This window comes from Salvelinus fontinalis, chromosome 3 (genome assembly GCF_029448725.1).
Source record: "Salvelinus fontinalis isolate EN_2023a chromosome 3, ASM2944872v1, whole genome shotgun sequence".
Lineage (NCBI taxonomy): Eukaryota > Metazoa > Chordata > Actinopteri > Salmoniformes > Salmonidae > Salvelinus > Salvelinus fontinalis.
The window spans coordinates 39,985,450-40,011,831 of NC_074667.1; the positions used below are offsets into that span (position 1 = coordinate 39,985,450).

The window sequence follows — 26,382 nt, forward strand, 5'->3', positions numbered from 1 at the left end:
CACGAAACTTTCCTGTCAACTGTGTATCAATAAAAACAGTAATCTGGAAAATATGCCGGTTGGAGTAATATTTTAGTGACTCTCGCAAGCATAGGCTACAAAATAAATGTGAGATGTGAAGAAATATCCGTCTATAACTTCGATAAAAGATTGTAGGCGATGGAATGCACATCGGACGGAACCAATCTCAAAGTCTGTACCATTTTCCGTAACGTCAAAGTGACGTAAACACAAGCGGAAATAAAAGCCAAAGAGAGGCGTAGTGTTTTCTTATGAGTGAGAGTGACAGTGCTTCTATCCAATCGCTTTATAACAGAAGAGCATAATTGTCCAATAGTGTACCCCAGAACAAAATACTTTACTGTTGTACTTCCTTGGTAACCCACATGGAAACAGACCGGTTCTATGTGTGTTTGGAGTTAACGTGCCGATTATAACAGATTCAAACATTGAAGAAATAACGAGTAAGGGGGCATTATTGTTAGATGTTATTGGTTACTTATAAGACTTTTATTAACATAACACAGCCATGAAGATCGAGGAAGTGAAAAGCACCACGAAAACGCAGCGCGTCGCCTCTCACAGCCATGTGAAAGGACTCGGGCTAGACGAGGCCGGGAATGCAAAGCAAAATGCGTCAGGTCTTGTGGGGCAGGAGGCTGCAAGAGAGGTAAATTAGCCTAGCTAGCTAGTTACGTGAACGTTATTCTTGAAGTTGGCTACTTTTAGTTATTTAGCCACGGTATTTCTGATATCACGTGACTTTGCAGGTCATTGTCCTTTGTAATGTTCTTTATTTTATGTCTTTCAATATTTTATGTTAATTACGTTTTTTTCTGTCAACAGGCTTGTGGTATTATTGTGGAACTGATCCGCTCAAAGAAGATGTCAGGAAGGGCAGTTTTACTGGCTGGACCTCCCGGTACAGGAAAGGTAGACAAAATGTTACTGCAGTACTTCAATGATACCCGAAAGTAATTGTGAAATGTCTAATATGCTTACTTTGTCTCCAGGGGTGTATTCACTAGGAACCAACTAGAACCAAATGGAAGTGAACAAAATGGCGAGGGACCTACCTGAATTTGTCCAATAGAAACTTGTTTTTTGTTGCAAAACATACTTTTGGACTGATGCTTATACCTTTGGCCTCCACATTAATAGAAATAATACGAGACTTGAGACTTTAACCAACCCTACTTTGCACCATCTCTCTCCCCCTTGCAGACTGCCATGGCTTTAGCTATGGCACAGGAACTGGGCAACAAGGTGCCATTCTGCCCCATGGTGGGTAGTGAGGTCTACTCTTCAGAGATCAAGAAAACAGAGGTGCTGATGGAGAACTTCAGGAGGGCAATAGGTGAGGGGCCACACACAAACACGGGCCACTGGGAATGGATTACACACACACACACACACACACACACATACCTGGGATAATTGAAGACCAGATAACGCTGCACCCTTCATTTTGTTGTGCTACACCACCATCAGAATAGCCAGGCGTTCTCCTCCACGCCCCTCCTACTAGGCTGACTAGGGTAGGGGATCAGTGTGGCTTTTGACACTGGGGAAAACGCTTGAAAGGGGCATTGGGGGAAGGAGTTTGTTTGAGTGTTAACATTATGGCAGGTAGCCTCGAGGTTAGAGCGTTGGGCCAGTAACCAAGAGGTGACTGGTTCGAATACTGGAGCCGACAAGGTGAAAAATGTATTGCTGTGCCCTTGAGCAAAGCACTTAACTTGGTTGCCCTGGCCCACTCCCTGCAGGTGTCTCGGGAGAGTTGGAATATGTAAAAAAAACTAATTTCCATTACACACGTGTGTGTGTGTAGCAGGACAAATATAAGCACCATGCCAAATTATTATTATTCACTGTCACAGAGATGGGAATGGAGCTTGGGTTGAGAGGTGGTGGTCAACACTCTCACCCCTCCCCTAGGACAGAACATGAGTGTTACGATGGAGGGAAAGGGCAGGGTACATTCTGAGCATGTCAACACCCCCCTGATAAGTGCGCTCTGAAAAACAGCCTCTCCCTCAGAAGCGTGGCTCTCACCCCCCCCCCCCCCCCAACAATAGCCCAGTCACCTGTGCACCACTCACACACCGAGAGGCTGTATGCAGAAGGAACAAGGGCTACAGTGTGATCACATTACACAGAAACAGGACCATGCACTGTACACACACTCACTCTCCTCTCACACAGTCTCACATTCTCTAATAAATGATCTGCTAGGTAGAATAAAGGATGGTTTTATTGGTTCAAGAGAATAAAGGCTTTACAGAGTCTTCATTCAGTATGTGTGACCCTGTTCTCCATCCTCCAGGGCTGCGTATCAAGGAAACCAAGGAGGTGTATGAGGGGGAGGTCACAGAGCTGACCCCCTGTGAGACGGAGAACCCCATGGGTGGTTACGGGAAGACCATCAGCCATGTCATCATCGGACTGAAGACAGGCAAGGGCACCAAGCAGCTCAAGGTCAGGCACCTGTCGGAGGCTAGACCAGTCCATGTAGAAGTTGGCCTTAGACACAGATCTAGGATCAGCTTAGCCTCTCCAAATCCCAGCTATAATAGTTAGGGAGGGTGGAGGACACAACTGGCCCTAGCTCAGTGTCTAGCGACAACTTAATTCTACTCATGAAGGGGCACGAAGCGCTCTGTAAAAACACTCATTTTTATCTTACTGTCTGTGTTTGTGTGTAGCTGGATCCCAGTATTTACGAGAGCCTGCAGAAGGAGCGTGTGGAGGCGGGAGACGTCATCTACATTGAATCAAACAGTGGAGCCGTCAAGGTATCAATACACTTCCACCTATTTAATACACTTCTATACAAACACTCAAATTGAAAAGGCTCCCATACACAAATTACACATTTACAGTGGCTCAAACAATTCAATGTCAAAGTAATTGACATACTACAAAAACGAACAAACAAGTACACAAACGAAGAATATTCTTACAAACTACACTAAACGCTGTGCCCTTATGCCCCAGTCCTCCATGCCGGCTTTGTTTCATCTCCATCAGTCATCCGGCTCTGTTTCATCTCTCTACTGTACACTGGAATTCTTCCAGCTCTTCATCGGCCCCGGGATTTATTCCCCCTATCTCTCCATCTCTCCCTCTGTTCTGGTTGACGGGCCTCGTGGCCTGTGTTGACACGTGTGTTGACGGCTTCTTTAATTGGTGCAGGTGGGCCGAGGTTGCAGCTGGGCCGGGGGGAGGGGTGGTCCTTACATTTGTTGCTGTTGACAGCCCTTGCAGGACCCTCCCTGAATCTTAGTCTTTCATCCCCCTGCCTCTTTCATGCCCTCCTCGACATGCCCTCCTTGGCATTGAGTCCAATCATACCCCTGCTCTCCGCCTCCTCCCTTCATCTTATTCCCCTATGAAGTGATGGGCCTAGTTTCAGCCACCAGACCTCCTCTGATGGGATTGAGTTAGTACACTGAACAAAAATATAAAAGCAACATTTTCAAATATGTTTTACTTAGTTCAGGTCATATAAGGAAATCAGTCAATTGAAATGCATTCATTAGGCCCTAATCTATGGATTTCACATGACTGGGAATACAGAAACCTTATATAAAAAAAAGTAGGGGGCTTGGATCAGAAGTCCAGTGAGTATCTGGTGATGAACGCAGTCAAGTGATGAACGCAGTCAAATTCCACGTGACCATTTAGTCACAGTAATTAGGCTTTTCCAAGCTCTGTTGCTGTTATTGTCCCTCTAATCACTCTCCCATCAATGCAAATGTATTTTAAAGTTTGGGGCAGATCATTTTCACCATTACAAATGTACCTTTAAAATAAAGCATTGCATGCATAATCGCATTTGCCGTCAATTTCGAGAACGGTGTTTTCCCGCTAATTGCTTGCATTTTGGAACATTCGCGCTAATAGCCCACTGCCTCGTGCGCATTACTGCGCTTATAATGTGAAGGAAGAAAATTGCCTAATAGTTTATCAACATTTTAACCTAAACGATCAGCCTCATTGCTTTTAAACGTTTTTTTGATGCAAGTGGTGGTATTAATTTGGTCTCTATCGCAACTCACCCCTGCTGTCCCAGAGTATGTTTGGAATATATATTCCTGGCAGAGAAGGACAAGTTGACCAATAGAATAGGTCAACTTTTGTACTATGGGGGATATTAGATTGACATAGGCTAGTGCTTTTGCTGTTCGTTAGGCCTACTCAGCTTGATGGCTGACCAAAAGTAGGCTAAATGTGGACAGTTCTAACATCTTCAATATGTGCCTGGGAATTCCAGAAGAGGGACGCGCGCACTTGCATCCCCGATGTGTCGGTCTTCGTTCACTTGTAGCCTACTTAGCTGAAATGCCTGTGAGAAGGATCCGAGCACGTGACTGGCATTGGCTACATCTGAGAGAGCCATGTGAGCGAAGGGTGCTTTGGAGCACAGCAGCCGGGAGAAGGGAAATATAATTAGCCTATTATATTCAGCCCAAGGACTCAATGGCCACTTTGGCCGCAAATTTCATGGATTTATGAGGAGGCATTATGGTCACACAAGGTGGGCCGCTGGGAAATTCGAGGCTTGGTGAGAATATTATCAAGTGCTTGTCAAATTGTGAATGAGAGACTGAAGTATGTGCAGCTTGTGACTTTTCTCAAATCATCATTAGAGTCCCATCATGCAGCCTTAGAATGTATTAAACATCAAAACATATAGCCCAACGTTTGTAGTACAACTAACGTTAATACATAACTCTAAATGATGCATGTAGGAGGACCAGTTCTTTGTTAACTGCTCAACACAGAATAGCCACATGTGCACACTTCTTTTTGAAATCGTTTGGAGAAAATATCCTTTCTATTTTATTAAGCTATGTTCGATTTGTATTCTTCATGCTACAAAATAATGCCATGGAATTCTAAGCAAATCTTGTCTGCTAAATGAACTAGTGTAGCCCACAGTTATATGGCATAGCCATATCAGGACCAAACATAAGGACAACTCAGTGTTCTGAAATAGACTACATTTTCTTCATATCCTGTTTCTTTAGACCTGTCTAAAATAATAATGGATTTATTGTGATGGTGTAGGATGTATTACATGGATTTTAGACAATTTTAAAAATGTAGATGTTCCAAAGGTCTGCATCAGTGGCTTGTAGGCTGTGTGTGGAAGCCAGGAGATTTACATGTGATTGTTAATGGTCAATTACTGTTGAGACAAGCAGTTATTTTCTTGACAATCACCTGCTGACAAATGTCCTGACCACCACAGCCGTAGGTGTGACCACCTCAGGCAGCGCGACACATCTCCTTCGCATAGACTTGATCAGACTGTTGATTGTGGCCTGTGGTATTTTGTCCCACACCTCTTCATTGGCTGTGCAAAGTTGCTAGATATTGATGGGAACTGGAACACTCGGTTGTACATGTCGATCCAGAGCATTTCAAACATGATCAATGGGTGACATGTCTGGTGAGTATGCTGGCCATTGAAGAACTGGGACATTTTCAGTTTCCAGGAATTGTGTACAGATCCTTGCAACATGGCCATGCATTATCATACTGAAACATGAGGTGATAGTAGCGGCTTAATAGCATGACAATGGGCCTCAGGATCTCGTCACGTTATCTCTGCATTCAAATTGCTATCGTTAAAATGCAATTGTCTAACTTATGTTTTCCCATAACCCCCACCGCCATCATGGGGCACTCTGTTCACATCGTTGACATAAGCAAACCACTCGCCCACACGACGCCATACACACTGTCTGCCATCTGCCCGGTACAGTTGAAACCGGGATTCATCTGTGAAGAGCACACTTCTCCAGCATGCTAGTGGCCATGGAAGGTGAGTATTTGCCCACTGAAGTCTGTCACAATGCCAAACTGCAGTCAGGTCAAGACCCTGGTGAGGACGACGAGCACACAGATGAGCTTCCCTGAGATGGTTTCTGACAGTTTCTGCAGAAATTCTTTGGTTGTGCAAACCCACAGTTTCATCAGCTGGCCGGGTGGCTGGTCTCCGATGATCCCGCAGGTGAAGAAGCCAGATGTGGAGTTCCTGGGCTGGCGTGGTTACACGTGATCTGTGGTTGAGACCGGTTGGGCGTACTGCCAAATTCTCTAAAAAGACATAGGCGGTCTATAGTAGAGAAATTAACATTCAATTATCTGGCAACAGCTCTGGTGGACATTCCAGCAGTCAGCATGAGTTACCTTTTATTGTCCCCAGCACAAGGTGCACCTGTGTAATGATAATGCTGTTTAATCCGCTTCTTGATATGCCCCCCGTCAGGTGGATGGATTATTTTTGCAAAGGAGAAATGCTCACTAATAGTGTTGTAAATATTTGTGCACAAAATTTGAGAGCAATAATCTTTTTGTGCGTATTAAACATTTCTGGGATCTTTTATTTCAGCTCATGAAGCATGGGACCAAGACTTTACATGTTGCGTTTATATTTTTGCTCAGTATGCTTGTGTTCTGTGTTTAACCATTCCATCTGTGTGTGGCGTGTGCGCAGAGACAAGGTCGGTGTGACACATTTGCCACGGAGTTTGACCTGGAGGCTGAGGAGTACGTGCCGCTGCCCAAGGGGGACGTCCACAAGAAGAAAGAGATAATCCAAGACGTCACGCTACACGACCTGGACATTGCCAACGCTAGACCACAGGTACACACAGACACAGTCTCTCCTAAACCCTGGTTAAACACACACACACACACACACAGTCTCCCCTAGAGCCTGGTTAAAGTGAATAAGACTGCACTTCGGGAAAATAACTGTTGCTCTGAAAACAATTATGCGCAACAAAAACACACTTGATCTTTGGTTGTTAACCACCTAGAGTCTATTTCTGCGCCCGATGGAAATCTAAATGATTGTTGGTATGACCCCCCCCCCCATGACTTACTCTTAAGGAATAAAGTGTGATTGCTCTCCTCTCAGGGAGGTCAAGATATCCTGTCTATGATGGGACAGCTGATGAAGCCCAAGAAGACCGAGATCACAGGTAAGACCTGGACAACTGAGTCTAACTATTTTAAAACCCACGTTCCATATCCTTGTTGTAATAGCAGCTTGTACTTTCAAAACCCCAACCTCCCCCCCCAATAAACATCACTCAAAAGAAACTTTCTGCTCTCTCCTTTTGCTTGGCTCTTGCCTGACTCCTGGCTCTTCATTGGCTCTTCCTGCTGTCCATTAGACAAGCTGCGAGCTGAGATCAACAAGGTGGTAAATCGTTACATTGACCAGGGTGTGGCTGAGCTGGTCCCCGGGGTGCTGTTTGTGGACGAGGTGCACATGCTGGACATTGAGTGTTTCACCTACCTGCACCGAGCCCTGGAGAGCACCATCGCACCCATCGTAGTGTTCGCCTCCAACAGGGGCAACTGCCTCATCAGGTGGGCGTGCTAATGTGCATGCACGTGATTGCAACTCTGTCCGTTTGAATATGAGTCACTGTGACAATCTGTTTGTTTTGGAAGCCAACGTGGCTCTGTTCACTGACCCTTCTGTGTGGTTGGTTTCTCAGGGGGACAGAGGACATCAGTTCTCCTCATGGCATTCCTCTGGACCTGCTGGACAGGGTCATGATCATCCGCACCATGCTCTACACACCACAGGAGATGAAGCAGGTGTGTGTGATGGCATTCCTATATATGAAGTGTGTGTTTAAGAGACTTTACATATAAACATAGCATGTGTGGTCACTGGTGTGATGCTGACAGCGTGTGTGGTCTCTGTAGATCATTAAAATCCGTGCTCAGACTGAGGGGATCAACATCAGCGAGGAGGCCCTCAGTCACCTGGGAGAGATTGGAACCAAGACCACCCTCAGGTAACACTCACCAATCTGTTACTCTGCGCATGTGTGCACACACTCCACTTGTCTCGCGTGTGTGTGTGTGTATATTGACTCACCTACCCCTCCTCTGTCAGGTATGCGGCGCAGCTGCTGACCCCAGCCAGTCTGTTAGGCAGAGTCCAGGGGAAGGAGGGAGTAGAGAGGGAGCAGGTGGAGGAGATCAACGAACTCTTCTACGATGCCAAGTCCTCCGCTAAGATTCTCCAGGACCAGCAGCACAAGTACATGAAATAAAGAACTAACACCCCTTCTCCAGTTCATCCACCCTTCTCTACATCCCTCCAGCTGCTGTTTCTACCACAGGGCTAAGCATCATGTTTGCCCTGGCAGTTTTTTCATCTCCCAGTTCTCCATGTAAAGTTCATCCCTCTTCTTTCTTTTGTCCTGTATTACATCCTTTCTCTTGTTCAACACCCCCCCCAAGCTGCCCCATCTGTGCCTCAGACTGTAGTGGGTTGTACTGTTCTGATAAAAACATTTTTTAGGATTCTTTGCTTGTTAATATTATTTTTTTTCAATAAGGGAAAACATGGAAAATTAGATTTGTTTGTCATTGTTGCTCGCAGACTTATTCTCAGATACATAGAATAGACACTGCTAGATTAACTATACTGTAGTAGCTAGTGATACTGATAGTGTAAGGGCTGGGATTGACAGACGGAACGTTGGATAGTCCTACATAGACATTTCTGTTTCATGTTTGATAAACCTACAGATACATTTCCATTTAGCAAACCATTTGTTACCCTGCTCTAAATCGGCGTGATGTTCGTAAGACTCATGAGGTAGAAGTTATGTTTATTTCATTCATGCATGGTTTCCTTTGTTCATATGTCCCGGGTTATGTCAGAGTTCCAACATGGAACAGAAATGTCTACTTGTTTGAATAAACGGTACGTTGATGAAATGCTAGAAATTGTCATATTATATGGAATATAGATTTACCACATAGGGTCTATGCATTTAAATGTGTGAAAGCAACAGCAAACATTTTTTTTTGAAATTGAAAAAAACACCCTCCACTGGCGGGAGTTTGGAGAGCGCATGTGAAGAGCCGCACGTTTTCTCCACAGTAATAATTAATTTGAACAACAAATTCCAAATGGAAGTTTTATAAGTAAATTATGTGTTGATTGACAGTTTGTTGGTCCAATCAGAGTGCCTAATGTGCGTTTCAATAGCCAAATTAGTTACAGGTTTTTGGCAAGAGTAACGCTGCGACTACTGTCTCTGGCTGCGTGTAGAGTAATCCACCGAGACTCTGTGCCAAAAAATGAATGACAAACCGTTACAAAACCTGGACAGATAATCAAATCAAATTTTATTGCTCACATACACATGGTTAGCAGATATTAATGCCAGTGTAGTGAAATGCTTGTGCTTCTACTTCCTGACCGTGCAGTAAAATCTAACAAGTAATCTAATAATTTCACAACTACCTTATACACACAAGTGTAAAGGAATGAATACGAATATGTACATATAAATAAGTCATTAGTCTCAAGTCAAAGTTGAGTTTTGAGGCTCCAAGTCAAGTCATCAAATTTGTGACTTGAGTCAGACTCAATTCATGTGACTGGAGTCCACAACTTTATTCATTACACAGGTGCACCTTGTGCCAGGACAATAATAGACCACTAAATGAGCAGTTGTGTCACACAACGTAATGCCATAGATGCCTCAAATTTTGAGGGAGTGTGCAATTGGCATGCTGACTGCAACAATGTCTACCAGAGCTGTTGCCAGACAATGTAATGTTATTTCTCTACCAATGATGTTTTAGAGAATTTGTCAGTACGTCCAACCGGTTTCAAAATCGCAGACCATGTGTAACCACACCAGCCCAGTTTCTCCACATCTGGCTTCTTCACCTGCGGGATCGTCCGAGACCAGCCACCCGGACAGCTGATGAAACGGTGTGTTTGCACAACAGTCAGACACCGTCTCAGGGAAGCTCATCTGTGTGCTCGTCATCCTGACCAGGGTCTTGACCTGACTGCAGTTCAGCATCGTAACTGACTTCAGTGGGCAAATGCTCACCTTAGATGGCCACTAGCATGCTGGAGAAGTGTGTTCTTCAGAGATGAATTCTGGTTTCGATGGCAGACAGCGTAGCGTGTATGGCATGTCAACGTTGTGAACAGAGTGCCCCATGGTGGCGGTAGGGTTATGGTATGGGCAGGCATAAGGAATGAACAACGAACACAATTGCATTTTATCAATAGCAATTTGAATGCACAGAGATACCGTGATGAGATCCTGATACCCATTGTCAAGTGATTCATCTGCCGCCATCACCTCAAGTTTCAGCATGATAATGGCCCCATGTCGCAAAGATTTGTACACAATTCCTGGAAGCTGAAAATGTCCCAATTCTTCTATGGCCTGCATACTCACCAGACATATCACCCACTGATCATGTTTGGGATGCTCTGGATCAACAGCGTGTTCCAGTTCCCGCCAATATCCAGCAGCTTCGCACAGCCATTGAGTAGGAGTAGGACAACATTCCATAGGCCACAATCAACAGCCTGATCAACTCAATGCGAAGGAGATGTGTCGCACTGTATGAAGCAAATGGGGGTCATCCCAGCTACTGACAGGTTTTCTGATCCATCCCCCTACCTTTTTTTAAAAAAGTATCTGTGACCAACAGATGCATATATGTATTCCCAGTTATACAATCCATAGATCCATAGCCTAATGACATTATTTAAATTGACTGATTTCCTGATATGAACTGTAACTCAATAAAATCTTTGAAATTGTTGCATGTTGCATTTATATTTTTGTTCAGTGTATAATCATAAAGAACCAATACTGCATACTCAACTTGACACCCAGTTAATGCCCAACTAATTTCTTGACATTCAGACTCCTTATAGAATTTTTTATAAAAAAGTTAAGAAATACTTGACCAAAACAAGGCACATTCAGTCACACCAGTGTGGTTTTCGATGTAGGCCAGGCTGGAGTATAAGAAGTGGCTTTGCTGCCTCTGCTACTTCCTGATTAGTCAACCCTGGAGATGGTGGAAGGCGTTCTCTCGCCCTGAATGTGCTCCATTGATCACAGACGGGGCAACTTTACAAGCACGCTCTGTCAGTACAACATAATTATTTGACTGGAGCTACTTGACTTCAGTGTGAGTGGGTGATGGATCTACAGTATGTTAGACTGTGGATATGTACTGTATAAACGTCTATAGTTCATGCAGCAGGGAGAGGGGAGGGGGGCACAGTGTTTGACAGTAAAGTCTGTCTCCCTCTTGTCTTTGACCATCCTCAACTGTGCTGTATATGGAGTGGAAACGTAGTCATGGTAAGGAACTCTACTCACTAACTTCTTGTTTTATAACACTTCTCCATACGGGGCATTTGGAAAGTATTCAGACCCGTTGACTTTCTACATTTTGTTAAGTTAGTCTTATTCTAAAATTGAATTGAATCCATCTACACCCAACACACCATAATGACAAAGCAAAAACAGATTTAGACATTTTAGCAAATTTATTACAAATAAAAAACATACCTTATTTACATAAGTATTCAGACCCTTTACTATTGGACTTGAAATTGAGAAACATCAAGGCTGATCAATGGATGCACCTGTTTCCATTGATCATCGTTGAGATGTTGCTACAACTTCGAGCCCTCCTGTGGTAAATTCAATTGAATGTAAAGGTACACACCTGTCTATATAAAAAGATCAAACAAGCGACAGTGCATGTCAGAGCAAAAATCAAGCCATGAGGTCGAAGGAATGGTCTGTAGAACTCCCGAGACAGGATTGTGTGGAGGTACAGATCTGGCGAAGGGTACTAAAAATGTCTGCAGCATAGAAGGACCACAAAAACTCAGTGGCCTCCATCATTCTTAAATGGAAGAAGTTTGGAACCACCAAGACTCTTCCTAGAGCTGGCCGCCAGGCCAAACTGAGCAATCGGGGCAGAAGGGCCTTGGTCAGGGTGGTGAGCTCCAGAGTTCCTCTCCACTCTGGAGATGAAAGAATCTTCCAGAAGGACAATCATATCTGCAGCACTCCAGCAATCAGGCCTTTATGGTAGAGTGTCCAGACGGAAGCCACTCCTCAGTGAAAGCCACATGACAGCCCGCTTGGAGTTTGGGCACCTAAAGACCATGAGAAACAAGATTTTCTGGTCTGATGACACCAAAATTGAACTCTTTGGCCTGAATGCCAAGCGTCATGTCTGGAGGAAACCTGACACCATCCCTACGGTGAAGCATGGTGGTGGCAGCAAGACAAGTCTCTGAAAGCCCGGACTTTAACCCGATCGAACATCTCTGGAGAGACCTGAAAATAGCTGTGCCCCGCTGCTCCCCATCCAACCTGACAGAGCTTGAGAGGATCTGCAGAGACGAATGGGAGAAACTCCCCAAATACAGGTGTTCCAAGCTTGTAGCATCATATCCAAGAAGACTCGAGGCTGTAATCGCTGCCAAAGGTGCTTTGAGTAAATGTCTGAATACTTACGTAAATGTGATATCAGTTTATTTTTAATACATTTGAAATAAAAAAAATATTAAATGGAGAAAAAAAACAATTGAAAACATTTTAGAACATTGCTGTAACGTAACAAAATGTGGAAAAAGTCAAGGGGTCTGAATACTTTCCCGAATGCACTGGGATTCTCTGCCTCTAACTCTATTACAGGGGCTGAGTCACTGGCTTACTGGTGCTCTTCCATGCCGTCCCTAGGAGGGGAGCGTCACTTGAGTGGGTTGAGTCACTGATGTGATCTTCCTGTCTGGGTTGGCATCCCCCCTTGGGTTGTGCCATGGGGGAGATCTTCGTGGGCTATACTCGGCCTTGTCTCAGGATGGTAAGTTGGTGTTTGAAGATATCCCTCTAGTGGTGTGGGGGCTGTGCTTTGACAAAGTGGGTGGGGTTATATCCTGCCTGTTAGGCCCTGTCCGGGGGTATCGTCAGACAGGGCCACAGTGTCTCCTGACCCTTCCTGTCTCAGCTTCCAGTATTTATGCTGCAGTAGTTTGTGTCGGGGGGCTAGGGTCAGTCTGTTATATCGGGAGTATTTCTCCTGTCTTATCCGGTGTCCTGTGTGAATTTAAGTATGCTCTCTCTCTTTTTTCTCTTCTCTCGGAGGACCTGAGCCCTAGGACCATGCCTCAGGACTACCTGGCCTGATGACTCCTTGCTGTCCCCAGTCCACCTGGCCGTGCTGCTGCTCCAGTTTCAACTGTTCTGCCTGCGGCTATGGAACCCTAACCTGTTCACCGGACGTGCTACCTGTCCCAGACCTGCTGTTTTCAACTCTCTAGAGACAGCAGGAGTGGTAGAGATACTCTGAATGATCGGCTATGAAAAACCAACTGACATTTAATCCTGAGGTGCTGACCTCGACAACCACTGTGATTATTATTATTTGACCCTGCTGATCATCTATGAACATTTGAACATCTTGGCCATGTTCTGTTATAATCTCCACCCGGCACAGCCAGAAGAGGACTGGCCACCCCTCATAGCCTGGTTCCTCTCTAGGTTTCTTCCTAGGTTCTGGCCTTTCTAGGGAGTTTTTCCTAACCACCGTGCTTCTACACCTGCATTGCTTGCTGTTTGGGGTTTTAGGCTGGGTTTCTGTACAGCACTTTGAGATATCAGCTGATGTAAGAAGGGCTTTATAAATAAATTTGATTTGAAAAGTATTCATCCCCTTTGTGTTTTTCCTTTTTTGTTGCATTACAACCTGTAATTTAAGATTTGTTTGAATTTCATGTAATGGACATATTCCAAATTGGTGAAGTGAAAATAATAATAATTGAAAAATGGAAAAGTGGTGCGTGCATATGTATTCACCCCCTTTGCTATGAAGCCCCTAAATAAGATATGATGTAGCCAATTACCTTCAAAAGTCACATAGTTAATGTCCACCTGTGTGCAATCTCAGTATATATACACACACAGCTGTTCTGAAAGGCCCCAGAGTCTGCAACACCACTAAGCAAGCAGCACCATGAAGACCAAGGAGCTCTCCAAACAGGTCAGGGACAAAGTTGGGGAAGTACAGATCAGGGTCGAGTTATAAAAAAATATCCAAAACTTTGAACAGCCCACGGAGCACTATTAAATCCATTATTAAAAAATGGAAAGAATATGACACCACAACAAACCTGCCAAGAGAGGGCCACCCACCAACACTCACGGACCAGGCAAGAAGGGCATTAATCAGAGGCAACAAAGAGACCAAAGATACCACTGAAGGAGCTGCGAACCTCCACAGCGGAGATTGGAGTAAATAAGCAAACACATTTGGTGTTCGCCAAAAGGCATGTGGGAGACTCCCCAAACATATGGAAGAAGGTAGTCCGAAAACACTGTCTGGCCCAAACCCAACACCCGAGAACACCATCCCCACAGTGAAGCATCATCCCCAGATCATTGGGGAGTGAATGACGTGATCTCGTCTACAGTTGGAATGGTCTTGCATTCTTTTAAAGCGACTCCTCACAGACTAATAAAATGTCACAAATCAAAGTCTAAAACTCAACTCCTCCACTATGACCACATTCTCTCATGACCCTCCTCGTCCTCTACTTGACAATAGGCCAAAAATGAAACGAGTTCAAGACGCATCTTTCTGTCCTCAACAGTAACAACTGAAGGGACCAATCTAACGGTTACGCTCAACACACGACAGTCATTCCATGGGCAAACAAGTAACTTACATGGCAACGGAGATGTGTCGTACCCCCCCCCCCCCCCTCTTTCCTGTTCTGTTATTCTGTTCCTCTGGATTTTGGATGAGGGGGGCTGAGAGAAGTCCAATATAGAACCTGGTAGGTAGGACCTTTAACACTGAACAGCTGGAGCGACAGTAGACATTTTCCACCTTACATCTGAGAGCCAATACAATCTTCATGTTATCATTCAGTGCTGCTAGTCAATGGTTTTCGAAGGTGGACCCTAATTTCACTAAATATGAATGAGATCATTCAGTGAAGATAGCTTCCTGGGATAAACAAAAAATAACACTGGTAAGAAGATATGATAGAATTGCAGTTTATTACTTTTAAAAGCAATAAAAATCATTCTGTTAACATATTCACATTGAAAACATCCACAAACCATTTACATTTTAGATTGTTTCATGAGAAACCCCTTTAGTTGACTCATCTACCAGAACTTATTTTCAACGTGAGCAACAGGAATGTAAAATCAAGTAATCGATCAAGTGAACGGGAATAGAAACATGAAGACTTTCAATGAAAGCCCTGAATGAAACGACAAGCTGATGTGGAAGGTGATAATGAGCATAAATAACAGGGAATGTCTCAAACATGGCACAGTTCTGCCTTGAGTACAGTTCATTCTTTAGAGATAGCATGAGTATTATCCTACATAATTCTTTTAAGTCACTTACTGTAATTCTTTTTTATATAAATCAATAAATGTTTTACTCAAAGCAATCAGCAAAACGCTTTTACCATAGTTGACATTCAATCTTTACAAATACTTAAAAAATGGTTCAGTTTATACTTTGATCAAGCTGCAAAATACAAGAGGTAAAATGAGGCCAAACAGGTCCTCAATAATAAAATACTTTTTGATCGGAAACGTCCATAATTGTCAGGACCATCTTATAACCCTGTCGACCACCCAATGAACACCCATAACTAGTGACTGACTTACTATAGTACACACAACTAGTGACTGACTTACTATATATAGTACACACAACTAAAGTGATCATAGTCATCATAAAGACAAAAAGATCAAGAACAGCCTAACCCGTTGAGAATCTAATAGGATGCATTTAAGATTCATTGCATTTCACAGACAGAGATTAAGACTATTCCTGGACTAAGAACCATTTTCAATGGAGAATCTCCACTGAAGATGCTTTTTAGTCTAGGACCAGGCTTAATCTGTGTGGGAAACCATCCCCAAAAGTCTGTGAAGTCAGTGAAATCGATTACCCTAACCTTGTAGACCGATGTAAAAACCTGGTGATGGTAGTGCAAATATGTCTCCCCACATAAGGTGCGGTTATACAGATTCAACATGTCTAGTGTTTCACAATGAGGGGGCTTTGCATTAATAAGAGGTAAACTAGTACCTAAACTGGTATCCAGATCTATTTTGTTTATATACTTTACGTTGGGTTTTCATTTCAACCAAAGTCTTAAGTGATGAATGGATGGAAAATAATTCCATCATGACTTTGTACAATTATCTTGTGCTTTTCAATTCCCCTCCACAGTGTACAAACAAATGGTAAACAAACATGAAATCCCTGAAAGATACAGAATTCAGTCACATATTCCAGGGGTGAACAGTTTAGGCTATAAACGGTGTCCATCCTGGAGCAGCATATAATATACATAACAACCAATGATGTATATAAGCCCTGGATTGCTGATGCTATGTATTGGCCACATTCTACGATTCTATAGCTTTCAACATCTTTTTTACAATGGAGATGTACAGAGATCGCTGTGGGGTGGCTTCAATAAAACGCCCCCTATCAGTCATCCAGGGTTTATACACATCATTGAAAACAACAGTGTACATAATGCATGCGCATAGACACACACACTCATCAGCTGGCAAAGTGCTGGTAAAAGGCCAGTTTGACCCTCTCTATAAGGTGACACAGTTTGATGGCAGGGCCCAGCTTCAGCCCCATACACTCCTGTACTGTGGGCAGGCTCAGCAACAGCAGGGCCTGGCCATCTATCTCCTGTCAACACACACAACAACATGGCTCAGTGCACTGTGCTTGTGTATGTGTGTACACATGTGTATGGCCTTCTCCACACCGAAGTGTGTGTGTGTGTGTGTCACTCCTACTTGGTCCCTGAATATGCGTGCCAGCGGGGAACAGTCAGTGGTTCTGATGAAGTGAGTCACGTCAGTGATGCTCCAGCCCAGAGGACTGCTGTCCAGATGCAGCTTCTCCTGCACCTCCACCCGCCCACTCTGAGACAGAACACAAAAACATGGAGTTCCACATATATAGTTCTAGGATCAGTGTGTGTGTGTGTGTGTGTGTGTGTGTGTGTGTGTGTGTGTGTGTGTGTGTGTGTGTGTGTGTGTGTGTGTGTGTGTGTGTGTGTAATTATGCAACAGCCACTACCGTAGGTGAGGGGGGCTGGTTCTCATCATCTGAGTAGGAGGTTAATTGGGGGGTTTTCCTGCGCTGGCGGCGGGGTCCTTCCCGAGGGCGAGGTTCTATAGGGGTGGGACGGGGAAAGGCGGGCTGGGACTTCCTCTCTAACACCTCAGAGTCACCCTGCTGCTCTGAGCCCGACTCACTCAGAGAGTAGTCCTCATCCAGGTCCTCCTCCTCCTCTCCACTACCCTGGGGTGCAAAGAAAGAGTACAGTTACAAGTTTGATTACTTTCCATATAAAAGTTGCCCATAAGATCAGATGTAGAATCAAATTGCACTGCGTTCTACCCCAAATCCTAACCTTAACTATTCAAAAATCTCTGACCTTGGACCAGTGGTTGGAGGAAACTAAAATTCTAGCTTCTCTTCCAAAATTGTACAGCTAGGACAGCTACAAAACCTAGGAGGCTCATGGTTCTCACCCCCTTCCATAGACTTACACAGTAATTATGACAACTTCCGGAGGACGTCCTCCAACCTATCAGAACTCTTACAGCATGAACTGACATGTTATTCACCCAATCAAAGGATCAGAGAATGAATGTAGTACTGAAAGCACAAGCTACAGCTATCTAGCACTGCATAAAATGTGGTGAGTAGTTGACTCAAAGAGAAAGAGTTTAACAAATGAATTTCTTCAAAAATGAAAGAGAAGCAAGAGACAGCGAGAGAGATATTGAGAAAAAAAATCAATTTAAGTTTCACTTACTTAGCAAATGCAGCTATGTAGTTTAGACACCAGGCTCAAACATAGGGATGCTATGACTATCCAATACAACAGAACTCTTCCAAGTCAAGGTAAGCTTTTGGTTTTACTAATTTATTGCCACCAGGGCCCGCTGGTGTAACTGCTAAACTGCTTACTGACTGTACAATAACATTACTGCATGATTGTAGTGGGTTTACTAATGCGTTATTAGCCATGTTGATTATGACGTTACTTTAGCTAATATGGTGACAACAATGTCACTGTGTGTAGCGGTTCTTATATGGTTTGGCTTGGAAAGGTTCTCGCCTGGTCACATACAGCTGATGTGCTGTGCATTGAAGTCCACAAGCAAAGGGACAATGTGAGAGGAGGAGAGCGCATAGAAGTGAGAAGGAATACAACGTGGCTGCTATGAAAGTGAACTGTGTTCACGTGTGATCAGGGATGTATTTATTCCGCCAATTCTGTTATAAAACGTTTCTCAAACAGAAGCACACAGAACGAAACAGGGATAAACAAACCTGGATTTGTCCAATAGAAACTATTTTTTGCAACTGTTGGACTAACGATTACACCCTATATCAGCTAGATGCAGGCAAGTGTGCAAGGCGGTATTGAATGTCACCTCAAATTTGTCTCTCGACCTGTGTGCACCTACGCTGTAAACTTTCATTCATAGGCTAGGTTGTAGCAACCTCATGATGGGTATAGGGAAAATTAGAGTATCATGTAGTAGCCTAAACCGATCGCTGAACTGGGTGAATGGAATATGAATGACAGTCAGCCAATATGCTGTAATAGAAATAAGGCTAAAAAAACATTAAACAGCATCAATGCCACTGGTCAACAGAATATAATCTTTTAAAAGTGAGATTTTCACTGAACAGTTACTTATTACTTGTTAATGTGTTGAATGTCAGTATATGCAGTACCAGTGGGGAGCAAGCAGGGGTGCTGTCCACAGAGGTAAACAGGTGTTTTTTGCAGACAGACAGGGGCTTCCTCTTCTTCCTCCTGCTCCCCTCTTTGGTGCTGATATCCAGGTTAGTGTGACCGCCAGGGGGACGGCCAATGCGCTTGGTCTTCTTCTTACTGTAGTAATGAGCTATAGAGTACATAGACAGACACCAAGGAAACCATCTTAGAAAAATAATAACAGGTGTTATTCATGATTGTATAGCTAAATATTGATAAGTATATTGTAAATACAATCTGTGTGTCTGTCTATACATGCATACGTGTGTGTGTGTGTGTGTGTAAGGTAGCACGTACTGTATTTAGTCTTGGTGAGCAGGGAACAGTTCTCTGAGCAGTGTTCCCGCACCATGTGAGGTGTGATCAGGTTGGGGCAGCATTCCAGCCTTACACATGTCTTCCTGCAGAACTCAGCCACCTGGTCAGCCGTACGGGAAATCCCTACAGTGGCCCGGTAACTCTTCCCTTTGTACCTACACACCACAACACCGTCCAGAGCAGGATAGGTAGACCCATTAATACGGTCTGTCAGAGACCAATGTGGCAGAGAGCATCTCTCCCAGGTCCTTCATCCAGTATGATGTTCATGGAGCAGGGAGAACGTATATACTCAGTGTCACGCGACTACTACCATATACAAGCATTTCGCTACACCCGCAATAACATCTGCTAAATGTGACCAATAAAATTCAAATCGATATACAGTGGTTATGGTGAATACATAGTGACCCAGAACAGAGCAAATCTATCTCGTACAGAAAACTCTGTACGGATTAGTGCGTGTACCGTTTCTCATTTTATCCCAATACTGTACAATCTAAACCGTCATGGTATCACCATCATGTTAGTGTTGTCATGGTGTATACTGTGGTCTGTCTATTGGTTGGGTAGACTGACTTGGCCTTGAGAGTCTCTCCCTGGCCGTGCCGCCTCAGCTCTCGGTCCTGCTGCAGCTCCCTCAGCACCCGGCTGGGCTTGTAGGCCGAGCTGATCAGGAGCGTCAACACCTGGACCACAGGGCAGGATACGGGGGGTTAGAAGTACACACTGTAGGATACAGCACATAATTAAACAGGACACTAGAATGGATTATGTATCTGTATGGTGATATCAGTGAGAAGTCATCTACAGTAGTGCGTGTGTTAATAATAACTACATTTGTAAAGCGCTTTTCATTATACAGAATAATCTAAAAGTACATAAAATTAAAAAAATGAACCAAACGCAGCTGACGCTACAAGAGACACGAACACCAAGAAGCACAGCTATCAACTGAAATCCTTCCTAAAGAGAAAGTTCTTTAGGCCCCTTTTAAAGTGTATTCCCTACAGGTGGTCTGGGAGGGCATTATAGAGGCTGTGGGAGGTCGAGATGAAAGCCTAATCCCCCAAGGAGCGGAGATTAATCCTGGGGGCGTGTAGGAGCAGGCTATGGCTTGACCTGAGGGTTCGAGTGGAGTTTTGGTGGGAGAGCAGTTCTCTGAGGTAAGGAGGGGCATTGCCATGAATACACCGGAGAGTCAATCCGGAATGAGACGGGGAGCGAGTACAAAGATGCCATGATGTGATGGTGTTTCCACACACTGACCAGTATCCTGGCAGCACTGTTCTGGATGTATTGGAGCTTCTGAAGACTCCTGCCAGGGATCCTGATGAAGAGTGCTTTGCGGTAGTCCAGCCCTGAGGAGATAAAGGCATGGATGAGCTTCTCTGCATCAGACTGAGTGAGGGTGTGACGGAGTAGGGAGGAATCAAGCTTTACACCCAGATTGGAAACTGAGGGAGAGAGAGGGATGTGCTGTCCTGCAATGTTGAGGTGTGTTATTGGTGAGTGCTGGACCTGGAGGAGGGTGCCAACATGTCGGGCCTCGGTTTTGCTGCTGTTCAGTTGAAGGACGTTTTCCTTCATCCATCTACTCAAGGCATGTGTTCATCAGCATAACAGTGGAATGAGATTCCATCCCGGGTAATGACACAACCGAAGGGGAGCATGTACAGGACGAACAGGATGCGTCCAAGAACAGATCCTTGTGGTACACTGCAGGTGACTTGGTGGGTCCGGGACCTGGGCCCACCTAGCAACACATACTCAGTCCTGTGAGAGGTAGGAGTGGAACCAGCTCAGAGCTGGTCCAGACAGTCCGGCGGCGTTCAGGAAGCGTTCCAGTAGGATGGGGTGGGCGACAGTGTCAAACCTTGCACTCAAGTCCAGGGGGATCAGGGGACAGGGGGAGCCTGCACTAGCAGGTCGTTGGTGACCCTGAGTAGGGCCATTTCAGTGCTGTGGGCCGGCCAGAAACCTGACTGCAACTTCTCAAATACTGTAGGTTGTTCAGACTGAGATGGTCCTGAAGCTGTACAGCAGCAACTTTTTCTAAAACCTTGGAGAGGAAGGGGAGATTGGATGTTGCCCTGATATTTTTAGATTGAGAGGAGCTTGTAGATGTGTGCTGCTGTCTCTCTCACCTCTTTCAGCACCAGGACACAGTTGCCGGGGCCTATGCTCTGGGGCAGCTCTGCGATGCGGCCCTTGTTCAGGTAGGGGCCAGAGAAACAAAGGTGGTTGAAGAAGATCTTTGGGCAGCTGTACTTTCCATTCCCCTGAGCTGCTGACAGACACAGACGTGAGATTCTCATACGCATTATTTTTGCACAAATTATTTTTCACAAGGTATTACACTCACCGCTCTCTGATTGGCTCAGATCCTGCTGCCTCGCTGCATGGGGCGTGGCTTTAAGTTGAGATCTGCCATCGGATCAAACCCAAATACACATACAGTTAGAAATAAAAACTTGGGTAAGAGTAGAGGAATAAGTTCAGCTTTTTAATTTCGATTCCCACTCTCTCTCTGTAATATGCAGTCTGCAAAAACTCACTGCTTCTCTGGTTGCACCACGGCCACACAGCTCTTCCTCGGAGCTGCAACAGAAGAGGTCAAAAGTCAAACTACATTTGACAGTAACCGTCAGATAAAACACTGACATAGACCAATCCCCAAAATGGACAGGAGGGTCTTGTTTGGAGCCTGACCTGTAGCTTTGGAGGGGTGTTGGAGGGGGTAGCCGTTACTCTCACACCAACTGACTGGAAAGATGTCCAGAGAGTCCACATGCGTGATGATGTCAGGCAGAGTCTGCTTCAACCCTGGAGGAAACACACAGAGCAGAGGGAGGAGGTTATGAGTGGATGAACACGTAAACACTATGTAAATAGAACACTGAGAATTCAGGTAGCTGAAATTACCACCCAAAACTGACATGGTCATAGTGAGTCACAAGATCAACATCCTTCCCCCAAAACCCTTACATCTCTCCGACCCAGCACTTCCTCTCCCTCCTACAGCTGTGCTGTTCTCACCTTCTAGACCCAGCCAGATGTGCTGACCTCTGACCCTGGTCACAGTTGCCATGTGGATGTATTTAGGAGCGATGGGATTCACCGCCTCCAGCCTCATGAACTCAACAAAGTCATGATCACCCTGCTCCTGGAGGAAAAACACCTGTCATCAGTCAGTGGTATAATATACACTGCTCAAAAAAATAAAGGGAACACTAAAATAACATCCTAGATCTGAATGAATGAAATATTCTTATTAAATACTTTTTTCTTTACATAGTTGAATGTGCTGACAACAAAATCACACACAAATTATCAATGGAAATCAAATTTATCAACCCATGGAGGTCTGGATTTGGAGTCACACTCAAAATTAAAGTGGAAAACCACACTACAGGCTGATCCAACTTTGATGTAATGTCCTTAAAACAAGTCAAAATGAGGCTCAGTAGTGTGTGTGGCCTACACGTGCCTGTATGACCTCCCTACAACGCCTGGGCATGTTCCTGATGAGATGGCGGATGGTCTCCTGAGGGATCTCCACCCAGACCTGGACTAAAGCATCTGCCAACTCCTAGACAGTCTGTGGTGCAACGTGGCGTTGGTGGATGGAGCGAGACATGATGTCCCAGATGTGCTCAATTGGATTCAGGTCTGGGGAACGGGCGGGCCAGTCCATAGCATCAATGCCTTCCTCTTGCAGGAACTGCAGACACACTCCAGCCACATGAGGTCTAGCATTGTCTTGCATTAGGAGGAACCCAGGGCCAACCGCACCAGCATATGGTCTCACAAGGGGTCTGAGGATCTCATCTCGGTACCTAATGGCAGTCAGGCTACCTCTGGCGAACACATGGAGGGCTGTGCGGCCCCCCAAAGAAATGCCACCCCACACCATGGCTGACCCACCGCCAAACCGGTCATGCTGGAGGATGTTGCAGGCAGCAGAACGTTCTCCACGGCGTCTCCAGACTCTGTCACGTGCTCAGTGTGAACCTGCTTTCATCTGTGAAGAGCACAGGGCGCCAGTGGCGAATTTGCCAATCTTGGTGTTCTCTGGCAAATGCCAAACGTCCTGCACGGTGTTGGGCTGTAAGCACAACCCCGACCTGTGGACGTCGGGCCCTCATACCACCCTCATGGAGTCTGTTTCTGACCGTTTGAGCAGACACATGCACATTTGTGGCCTGCTGGAGGTCATTTTGCAGGGCTCTGGCAGTGCTCCTCCTGCTCAAAGGCGGAGGTAGCGGTCCTGCTGCTGGGTTGTTGCCCTCCTACGGCCTCCTCCACGTCTCCTGATGTACTGGCCTGTCTCCTGGTAGCGCCTCCAAGCTCTGGACACTACGCTGACAGACACAGCAAACCTTCTTGCCACATCTCGCATTGATGTGCCATCCTGGATGAGCTGCACTACCTGAGCCACTTGTGTGGGTTGTAGACTCCGTCTCATGCTACCACTAGAGTGAAAGCACCGCCAGCATTCAAAAGTGACCAAAACATCAGCCAGGAAGCATAGGAACTGAGAAGTGGTCTGTGGTCACCACCTGTAGAACCACTCCTTTATTGGGGGTGTCTTGCTAATTGCCTATAATTTCCACCTGTTGTCTATTCCATTTGCACAACAGCATGTGAAATGTATTGTCAATCATTGTTGCTTCCTAAGTGGACAGTTTGATTTCACAGAAGTGTGATTGACTTGGAGTTACATTGTGTTGTTTAAGTGTTCCCTTTACATTTTTGAGCAGTATATATATATATATATATGTGTGTGTGTGTGTCTTGTGTGTCTCACCACAGGAAAACAGCTCTCTGGCGCTCCCTCTGCGCCACACTGTTTCAGGTAATACGCCCAGTCAAAGTCCTGACCCTGGTAACCTACACACCCACATACCCAGGAACACAGTAAAATTGCACTGGTAACTGCAGTACAGTGCATGAAATGAGTGTATTTCAGAGGTGGGACAAAGTCACTATTATTCAAGTCACAAGGTCCGAGTCTCAAGTCGAGAACCAGCCGAGTCTCGAGTCAAGTCAAGTCACAAGTAAAAAACAAATCTTTATTTAAAAAATTTTTTTAAGCTACCAGACAGCCCTTTTCATTATTTTGTCTACAGCATATTTTGATTACGCAATAGTTAACTTTACAAATACCAAATGCAAGCTTCGTGAGTAAATGATCAATTTCAGGCAATTTTGACATACCAAAGACCAGTAGACCTATGTTAGTCATTGTTGATTGAAGCCCCATTACTGGTGAGCTTGCAAAGTAAACCGTTAATATTCTTGATCAAACTATTTTTGGAGCTGCATATTTATTTATGGAAATCCTCTCTCCCTACAAAGTGCAGTTTGTACTGCACCCAATCCTTCAGCTGGCCAGGAAATCAGCCATCTGTTCGCTAGCTTAGTGGTTCTCAAACGGAGTGTTTCAAAGCTTGCGACACCCCCGCGCACACAATTGCTATTCAGATGTCACCTGTCATTTCAGATAAACGGTGCTGCATTTTCAAAAACACAAGACACCTGCACTTGGAGCTGAAAGTCATTCACGTTAGCAGTCAATATCAACTTGGGATATCGTACGGCCTACCTGTATCCAGCAGAGGTTGCAGGATCGTAGTCCTTACCTGTATCCAGCAGAGGTTGCAGGATCGTACTCCTTACCTGTATCCAGCAGAGGTTGCAGGATCGTACTCCTTACCTGTATCCAGCGGAGGTTGCAGGATCGTACTCCTTACCTGTATCCAGCGGAGGTTGCAGGATCGTACTCCTTACCTGTATCCAGCAGAGGTTGCAGGATCGTACTCCTTACCTGTATCCAGCAGAGGTTGCAGGATCGTACTCCTTACCTCTATCCAGCAGAGGCTGCAGGATCGTACTCCTTACCTGTATCCAGCGGAGGTTGCAGGATCGTACTCCTTACCTGTATCCAGCAGAGGTTGCAGGATCGTACTCCTTACCTGTATCCAGCGGAGGTTGCAGGATCGTACTCCTTACCTGTATCCAGCAGAGGTTGCAGGATCGTACTCCTTACCTGTATCCAGCGGAGGTTGCAGGATCGTACTCCTTACCTGTATCCAGCAGAGGTTGCAGGATCGGATGGAAAGCATGGTTTGTCTGTATATTTTTTCTTACTCCCAAATATCGTAATTAATTAGCCAGAATATTTTGCATCTTCATCCCTTGAGTATTGAGGTTAGAACTACCTGTAGCCAGAAATCCTACCCACCACTGAGGTATATAACTAACCCATCCAAACTAGTCCCATTTGAAATATCCAGCTAGTCCATTGTTCTGGTAAAGATGTGTGAGTAGCAGATTGCTAAACGGTATTTTATATGAAGAAAAAAAAAGTGCCAGGCAAAACCTGATAAAATTAAAGTGCTGTCTGGTCATTAATCTGGATATGTGAGCCCGTCTTTGCGCACCAATGCTGATGACTGGTCAACAGTCAAGATGGGACACTTTTTGGTTCTGAAGCACAGATGAGATGTTTTTGAAAGAAGAATTTCGTGCAGTGCCGTAGGTCTATGTCAGTAGCCAGATTGAATAAGCAAAGGAATGAATATAAAATCCAAATGGTAGGCTATACAGTGCCTTCAGAAAGTATTCACACACCTTGACTTTCCCCACTTTGTTGTGTTACAGTCTGAATTTAAAATGGATTAAATTGAGATTGTGTCTCTGGCCTACACACACACACAATACCCCGTACTGTCAAAGTGTAATTACGTTTAGACATTTTGGCAAATTAATTAAAAATGAAACGCTGAAATGTCTTGAGCCAATAAGTATTCAACACCTTTGTTATGGCAAGCCTTAAGCTCTCTAGGCTAGGGGGCGGTATTTTCACGTCCGGATGAAAAGCGTGCCCAACGTAAACTGTCTGCTACTCAAGCCCAGAAGCTAGGACATGCATATTATTAGTAGATTTGGATAGAAAACACTCTGAAGTGTCTAAAACTGTTTGAATGATGTCTGAGTATAACAGAACTTATTTGGCAGGCGAAACCAAACAGGAATTTCTTTTTTTGAGGTCACTCTCTTTTCAATGGGTTTTCTATGGGGATCTAGATTTCTAAGACACTTGCTTGCAGTTCCTATCGCTTAAACTAGATGTCAACAGTCTTTAGAAATTGGTTGATGTTTTTCCTTTGAGAAATGAATAAGTAGGGCTGTTCAGAACGAGGATCGATTGTAGTGTACTGTTGTGGTTGGGGCGCGTGACCTGAAAGCTCGCTCCAATTTGTTTTTATCCGCAGTTTATCCCGTCTTAAATTTTATCGATTATTTATGTTAAAAAATACCTAAAGTTCTATTAGGAAAGTTGTTTGAAATGTTTGGACAAAGATTAC

The 26,382-nt window shown here is 44.7% G+C and overlaps 2 protein-coding genes across 8 annotated transcripts in view; one reads left to right on the top strand and one right to left on the bottom strand.

Annotated features, from left to right (window-relative positions):
• The first annotated feature begins 186 nt into the window (after window positions 1-186).
• Window positions 187-8,763, top strand: LOC129847691 (ruvB-like 1). Its single transcript, XM_055915447.1, has 11 exons — window positions 187-670; window positions 847-933; window positions 1,225-1,357; window positions 2,327-2,478; window positions 2,706-2,795; window positions 6,509-6,658; window positions 6,935-6,998; window positions 7,194-7,392; window positions 7,524-7,626; window positions 7,738-7,829; window positions 7,931-8,763. Exons 1-11 carry the CDS (start codon window positions 530-532, stop codon window positions 8,088-8,090), a joined length of 1,371 nt encoding a protein of 456 aa, XP_055771422.1. The 5' UTR covers window positions 187-529; the 3' UTR covers window positions 8,091-8,763.
• A 6,117-nt stretch (window positions 8,764-14,880) lies between these two features.
• LOC129847712 (scm-like with four MBT domains protein 1) overlaps window positions 14,881-26,382 on the bottom strand; it is a 34,029-nt gene continuing 22,527 nt past the window's right edge. For all 7 annotated transcript variants that reach the window (XM_055915467.1, XM_055915465.1, XM_055915463.1 and 4 more), the window contains 12 exons: window positions 23,820-23,902; window positions 22,049-22,175; window positions 21,722-21,835; window positions 21,568-21,610; window positions 21,375-21,436; window positions 21,157-21,296; window positions 19,589-19,698; window positions 18,989-19,164; window positions 18,649-18,821; window positions 16,972-17,196; window positions 16,686-16,814; window positions 14,881-16,575 (listed from right to left, as the gene is read on the bottom strand). In XM_055915467.1, the coding sequence (XP_055771442.1) occupies window positions 16,435-16,575; window positions 16,686-16,814; window positions 16,972-17,196; window positions 18,649-18,821; window positions 18,989-19,164; window positions 19,589-19,698; window positions 21,157-21,296; window positions 21,375-21,436; window positions 21,568-21,610; window positions 21,722-21,835; window positions 22,049-22,175; window positions 23,820-23,902 (1,523 nt within the window). In that variant the 3' untranslated portion in view covers window positions 14,881-16,434. The remainder of the gene's footprint in view (window positions 16,576-16,685; window positions 16,815-16,971; window positions 17,197-18,648; window positions 18,822-18,988; window positions 19,165-19,588; window positions 19,699-21,156; window positions 21,297-21,374; window positions 21,437-21,567; window positions 21,611-21,721; window positions 21,836-22,048; window positions 22,176-23,819; window positions 23,903-26,382) is intronic.